Source organism: Solanum pennellii, chromosome 1, assembly GCF_001406875.1.
Source record: "Solanum pennellii chromosome 1, SPENNV200".
NCBI classification, from domain to species: Eukaryota; Viridiplantae; Streptophyta; class Magnoliopsida; order Solanales; family Solanaceae; genus Solanum; species Solanum pennellii.
This window is the reverse complement of record NC_028637.1, coordinates 108803984-108810873: the sequence shown is the minus strand read 5'-3', so window position 1 is coordinate 108810873 and position 6890 is coordinate 108803984. Positions and strand designations below refer to the sequence as shown.

The 6890-nt window shown below is 33.7% G+C and overlaps 2 protein-coding genes across 4 annotated transcripts; one reads left to right on the top strand and one right to left on the bottom strand.

Annotated features, from left to right (window-relative positions):
- Positions 1-1163: 1163 nt before the first annotated feature.
- LOC107012207 lies at positions 1164-4416 on the bottom strand. 2 transcript variants are annotated; one of them, XM_027911863.1, is made up of 4 exons: positions 4268-4415; positions 3484-3587; positions 1758-2216; positions 1164-1589 (listed from the first exon to the last, which is right to left on the bottom strand). In XM_027911863.1, exons 1-3 carry the CDS (start codon positions 4326-4328, stop codon positions 1764-1766), a joined length of 618 nt encoding a protein of 205 aa, XP_027767664.1. In that variant the 5' UTR covers positions 4329-4415; the 3' UTR covers positions 1164-1589; positions 1758-1763. The 2 variants fall into 2 exon arrangements, with proteins under 2 accessions (XP_027767664.1, XP_015067471.1); XM_015211985.2 differs by having other exon boundaries at positions 1164-2216; positions 4277-4416.
- Positions 4417-5033: 617 nt separating this feature from the next.
- LOC107012042 (probable polyamine transporter At1g31830) lies at positions 5034-6791 on the top strand. 2 transcript variants are annotated; one of them, XM_015211769.2, is made up of 2 exons: positions 5034-5178; positions 5267-6791. In XM_015211769.2, the coding sequence occupies exon 2, from the start codon at positions 5346-5348 to the stop codon at positions 6729-6731; it is 1386 nt and encodes a 461-aa protein (XP_015067255.1). In that variant the 5' UTR covers positions 5034-5178; positions 5267-5345; the 3' UTR covers positions 6732-6791. The 2 variants fall into 2 exon arrangements, with proteins under 2 accessions (XP_015067255.1, XP_027767660.1); XM_027911859.1 differs by having other exon boundaries at positions 5048-5178; positions 5328-6791.
- The last annotated feature ends 99 nt before the right edge of the window (positions 6792-6890 follow it).

The following is a 6890-nucleotide window of genomic DNA, read 5'->3' as shown; positions in this document are numbered from 1 at the left end:
TTTATTGATGAATTCGAATTTTACTTTGTTGTCTTTATTGGTGAGTATTCCTAAATTTATCATAATTATTAATTGTTTCATCACATAATTATTCCTCCGTTTGTTTTAATTTAAAGTACATATTTGCCGATAATACAATTCTATAATAAGTCAAATATAATACGTTTCCATATAAAGAAATCAAAATTCACATTTAAATAATTTAAATTTAAATGGGCTAAATTCATATAATACAGGGTTTCTAAATAAAATTTACTATAATGGTTTAAGGAATAAAAGTACAATTATACTTTTTGAGTACATAATATCCCAATTTTGAAAACATACCTTTTGAGTATATAACGTACCAATTTTTGAGAACATGATTGCTACAATAAAAACTAGTCCTACAAAATGAGGTTTCACAATTATAGAGCGTATACGTATTTTATTTCTACCTAAATTAGGTGTATAACAGAAAGAATCAACTATTTGAGTAATGTTTTACTCTTATGTGATTCTATTTCAATTCTCATAGATACCATTGATTCCAATATTTTGATTTTATGCATTTCCTTTTAACCAAAAATTGAATCATAAATTCCTAACTTATGGTTTTGAATTCGAACCTTCCATAAAATTTCTTTATAAGTGACAAATAAATTTTCGATACAAATATAATTGATCAAACTTTAAAATAAGTATCAAGCACTTTGTTTTTATCAATCATTAAACATATGAGTACGTATACTCTTTCTCAATGAGTTAGACTCTATCAAGAAGTATGGATCTCATCTCCTCATTTAGTCAAGCCATCAAAATCAAACAAGAAAAACATATTTGAACAATTTTAAACTAAAAATTATTTTGTAATTTATTCACTATCGTCATCACTCACAGATGGTCTTTCTATTTGTATCAAGAACCAAAAAGTTAAGTTTGTTTTTTGAATTTGTTGTTACTGTGGTACCTCTATTTTATTTTTTTAATTATTATTTTGAGCCACTGATGGAACCATCAAAGCCTAGTCCATATATATAAATGGGTCAAGTTTAGAAATGGCTGATCTTAATATTTTGTCTCAGGTAAGAAAAGTTTTACAAGAATAACTTCTTTGAGGGGCAATCTCGATTTTCTTGTTCCACTAAATATTGTTTTGGTTTCCAAATCTGGGGATGAAGATCTGAAAATATGAGCTCATTCTGATTATAAGCTCGAGTCAAGTGCTATAGATTGTAAAGTCCAGTCTTCCTGATTAAATTTACATTCTTCCTCACATGATATTTATAACCCTAGGTGACGTTTTTTCAATTAAAGAAACACAAATTCCAAATCGAGTTCAACAGTCGTAGAAAAAGCCATACGTACAAGTGTATATGGGGGGTGCACAAGTAAGCCCCCGATGTTGCTCCGGAGCTGTGTTGGTCCTCGGAGCTTCTTAAGATGACAGCACAACGAAAGATGTAAATGTACAATGAGTATACACAGCAAGATTGGAGTATCCATAGCCTGTATTATAGGTTTCCTCAGCTCCATGTTAGGGCATACATATATCCAATCCAGGTCAAGGATTCACACTACTTGGTCTTCTCTAGAAAAGATGGCATAGACTGGACCAATCAGTCAGAAAAAACAAAAAAGTGAGTATGCCAGCCTTCTCCACAAAGAGGGGCTTATGACAATCTCAGACTAAAAGAAATACCAAGTAGACTGCAATAAGGGTACATTACTTTAAGGTGGTTAAATATACTTGGATACAATAATGGGAGAGATAGTACCTTTCTTCAGTCAAGATAAACTTTGATGTCGATACCATTATCAATGAGGGACTGAACAACTGCTCTAATTTTCCCTTCGAACTTGTCCCTATCTCTAGGTGTATAAGAAGCAGTGTATACATCAGCCTCTCTTGCCCTGTCGGACAAAATCTGTCCGACAGACAAGCATGCAGGAATATCACTTCGTGATTTGAGCACTGCCTTGATATCTTTGGAGTTTGTACCAGCTACTGCAACCTGTTTGCATGTAACTCTATGGGTGATTGAGGCTGAAACAAAGCGCTTTGATATGAAAACATCAAGTGTGAACGGTTCCATGTATGCTACAGTCCGTTGCTTGAAAGAAACATGCTTGTTTGGGTTCTTAGATTTTTTCCCCTTCTGGTAAGTGTATGGACGGCTATTGTCATCATCAACGAAATCTTCCACCCCGAAAAAGCTTCTAGGTGCTAAACCAGGCTGCCAAGCAAAGCAAAAACTTATTCAAGGGGCACTATTTCAAGCTGCACCACATGTCTGCTAAGTCTATTATACAAAGGTGAAGGAGAAAAGGTAACAGCAGCACACAAAAGATGCATAAGGTCAGCACTTTTTAATAGAGCTAGTTTTCTCTAAATCCCAAATTCATCGACTCATCTTGCCTGTAAATCAATTTCCAACAACCTTGTATAATATCACACACAGTTAGCACTAAAAAATATGTAATTTCTTCTTTATTGTCTTCTTTTTGTCAACTAAGCAATCACATATATACATTACAAGTACCTTTCTATATAAGCATCCTCACAACAGAGGAAAAACCAACCGACTCCTCAACTAGGAAAATCAACAATAAAGAGTTTATTTCAACAAAATGGTGGTTGCTTCAAAATGCTTTACGTCCAAGGTATTATTATTCCAGTAGATTATAATATGCATTGCCACATATTCTTTACAATTTAGAAATGGCCAACATTCTCAAGAACCTACCTTTGCAGCTTCACCTTTTCACAGTTACTTGATTCTATCATCACAGAATACCTTCCCAGATACTTGACACTATATAGAACAGCTTTTCAGTTAGATATGTGTTAATGAAGATCTAAATACTGCTCGATCATATCCCTGACGTGAGATCTTCACAACAACTGTTTCACTTTTACATGGTCCAACAATTTCCAAACACATCTGTACATGACTCTAATATTAGAGATCTAAAACTATTCAAATTTATTTAATCTCTAATTATATGCAACTTGCAAAACTAGATAATTAAACTTGGGATGGAAGGAGAGACAATGTCAGTGAACGTTTATTTGTTAAGAGTCTAGACTCTCTAGAGAACAATTAACTCTTGACTAATTCGGTCATTTATCTCAATATGAAAACTGACACTCTGATAAGATAGAGTTCATTCAACAAGCTTTGTATGAAAACAAGAAGATTATACTAATTCCTGTGTAATTTGTGGCAGTCCTACCATAATATTCAGCATTTGTTTTACGTAAAGACCGTCTTTGTTCAAACAATAAATAAACACACCAGTGGATAAAACAAACAAAAAACCTCAAAAGTAACAACTGGTTTAGCTTAGATTTAAATAGCCATGTCCTATTGGAAAACCAGTCAAGTCAACAAGACAGATGCAAGAACGTTCGTTCGCTCTCTTTCCTGCCAACGTTATATATGCACATATGAAAATAGAAAGGCTGCATGAAGTAGTAGCATCAACGCAAAATCATTTTACCTTTGAAGTATGAAAGCCACTAATTTGCGCACATAGAAAAGACCTCATCTTCTGACCTCCTCGAGCGCACAACATTTCAGAAACTAGTTTCAGCATACCCTGACCTTTATCAATTAGACAGAGTATTAGTTCTAGTACAATACCATAAAATAGATAAGTTGGGTTCCAGAATGCAACAGACAAATTGAACATACTCCCTCCATACCAATACAGTCTAGCATGCAACAAATTCCATTAAGAGAGTTTTTCCATCCACAAATTTCAAGATAAAACCAAAATCGACTAAAAATGCAAATTTAAGTTGGATTGTGAATCAAGCAAAGTTGGGTTGTGATTGATTAGTATTTGAACTTAAAATTTCAATTTCATAATTTTCTAACAAACAAACTCGATTTTTTAATCAGTAATTAAAGAAAATTTCAATGTTATTCGGGTCATAGAGGCAATCCAATACTCATTGTCTGCCCAGCTAAAGCCTAACAATAGTTCTCCATCCATATAATACAACAGAACACCTCTAAGTGAGCTTCCAAGAATTAGAACGCATTTTTATCAAGAAAACTCGTGGCCAATTATTTTATTAGTGGTCTTCATCACAGAAAAATTCTACTTTTAAAATTAAAAAAAAAAAGAGAGTTGGTATTCACTGAGGCATTTCTTCAAACAACTGGTAGATGTTCATCAATCAAGTCTTTCATTAACTCTAATGACTAACATATATACATCAAAATGATAACGAATTGAAGATAACACCTGCCGAAGTTTCGATAGAGTAGAGACGAACATTTATTACCTTTCACCTCAAAATCGCCGGTTTCTCTTACTCCTCTTTCTTCATTGAACATCAAATTCTATTATATATATATATATATATATATATTGAAGAATGGGCTGAAAGACCCATTTGAAGTGGGCCAGTTGTCCAATCAAACTGAATCTTATGCCAAGTTTAGTTTTGGGAAACAGCTGAGAAAATAGATAAATGATTTGAGTACAATTCATGCCATTAATTTAATTATTTATTTTGATTTTAAGAAACGATCTCTTAATAAAATTAAATTATAATAAGAGATCATAAATATATACATAAAAATAATATTATTACTCTTAGTTACTATTCTGAAATGACATAAAACATTAGCATTGTTATTATTTATAAAGAAATAAAAATTAATTAAGTTAATAAGAGGTTAGTCATTTATATTCAATATTAATATAGTGAACCTTCTGAATTAATCGAACAAAAATTATAACTTAAGTATGTTGTTTTTGAGACACAAGTTTTACTTATTGATATTCATAATAAGGTATACATTCAAAAATTGACTAGCTTATAAATGTTAGCATCTGATGAACAACATAAATAATTTATTTTGAAGCTGAGTTCATTTTTTCTTAAAGAAATTATGAAAGTAAGTTCACCTAACACTTTAGGGAACACACCGTGTAATGTTATCAACCAATTCATCAAATTTCAACATGTGTGGAATCTTTATATGATATTATAATCTGGAGACCAAGGATATTTATTTAATGTTCCTCCCCTGATCACTGACACGTGTCCCAGCACTTAATATCCACCGTCTATTCTCTTCAACGATCCCCTCCGTGCTTCTGACAAGAATAAGAAATTTTCTCTTTCTTTTTCAGATAACTATACTGCTGATACTTGACTTTGCTCTGCTATCTTCCCAGGTAAAGAACTCATCCCTTAATCCTACAGCTTTTTTTTGCTGAAATACTGATATTCTATAAATATTTAACTGTAAGTTGAGTTTCGCAGGGATTCAAATTTAGGCCAATGATGTGTCATTTGAAAACTCATAATTTGATACGCTACATAGGAACAAAGAGGTGATCAAATGGAGGCAGAAGAATATTCGAGTATATCTAGAGGAGCGAACTTCACCAAGGTTTCATTTGTTCCTCTTACATTTCTTATATTCTATGGTGTTTCTGGTGGTCCTTTTGGAGTTGAAGATACTGTCCGTGCAGCCGGTCCATTTTTAGCACTTGTTGGCTATTTAATTTTTCCTATTGTATGGAGCATTCCAGAGTCTCTAATAACTGCAGAACTATCCACTATGTTCCCCGAAAACGGAGGATATGTTGTTTGGGTTTCAAAGTCGTTTGGTCCGTATTGGGGATTTCAATTGGGATGGGTGAAATGGATGAGTGGTGTAGTTGATAACGCATTGTACCCTGTTTTATTTTTAGACTACATTAAATCTTCTGTCCCAGCATTGGCAAATGGTCTACCAAGAACAATCGCCATTGTTGCTTTGGTTATTGCACTTACATATTTGAACTATAGAGGTTTAACTATTGTTGCTTGGGTTGCTACAGTTTTAGCGATATTTACTCTCCTTCCTTTTCTAATTATGGGAGTTATCGCGCTTCCTAAGTTGGAGCCTTCAAGATGGTTTGTTGTGGATTTAGAAAATGTACAATGGGGATTGTATCTAAATACACTTTTTTGGAATTTGAATTATTGGGATTCAGTGAGTACTATGGCAGGGGAAGTGGAGGATCCTGGCAAAACAATTCCTAAGGCTTTATTCTACGCACTTCCTTTAGTTGTCTCTGGTTACTTTTTCCCTCTTTTATTTGGCACAGGAGCTGTTCCGTTGCATCGTGATCTTTGGAGTGATGGTTATTTCTCGGATATTGCTAAGATCATTGGAGGAGTATGGTTAAGATTGTGGGTTCAAGGGGCTTCGGCTGTGTCAAATATGGGAATGTTTTTAGCTGAGATGAGTGGTGACTCATATCAGCTTTTGGGAATGGCAGAACGGGGGATGCTTCCTGATTTTTTTGCAAAGAGATCGCGTTATGGAACCCCTTTTATCAGTATTTTGTTTTCTGCATCAGCTGTTGTGCTGCTGTCTTGCCTTAGTTTTCAAGAAATTGTGGCTGCTGAGAACTTTATGAACTGTTTCGGAATGATTTTGGAATTTCTATCTTTTGTCAAGTTAAGGATAAAATATCCAGCAGCATCAAGACCTTATAGGATTCCACTAGGAACAATTGGTTCAATTTTAATTTGTCTGCCACCAACATTATTTCTTCTTGTTGTTATAGCCCTATGTTCATTTAAGGTCATGATTGTCAGTTTCTTAGCTATTCTTGTTGGCCTTATTATGCAGCCTTGTCTAATCTATTGTGACAAGAAGAAATGGTTAAGTTTCTCTGTTAGCTCTGATCTTGTAGAACTACAGACCAATTATCATCAGGTTGTTGAGGCTTAAAGTGATGAATGGAACTACAGTAGTATTTTTCTTGATATTAGAAGCATTGAATTTGTTGTATTTTTTCACTTTTGCTGAATTTGGGACAATTTAGAATGTTCAACTTGAACCCATGGCAGAGTGGACAATTCAGTCTACTTTGGTTTGTATTCAAGTGTG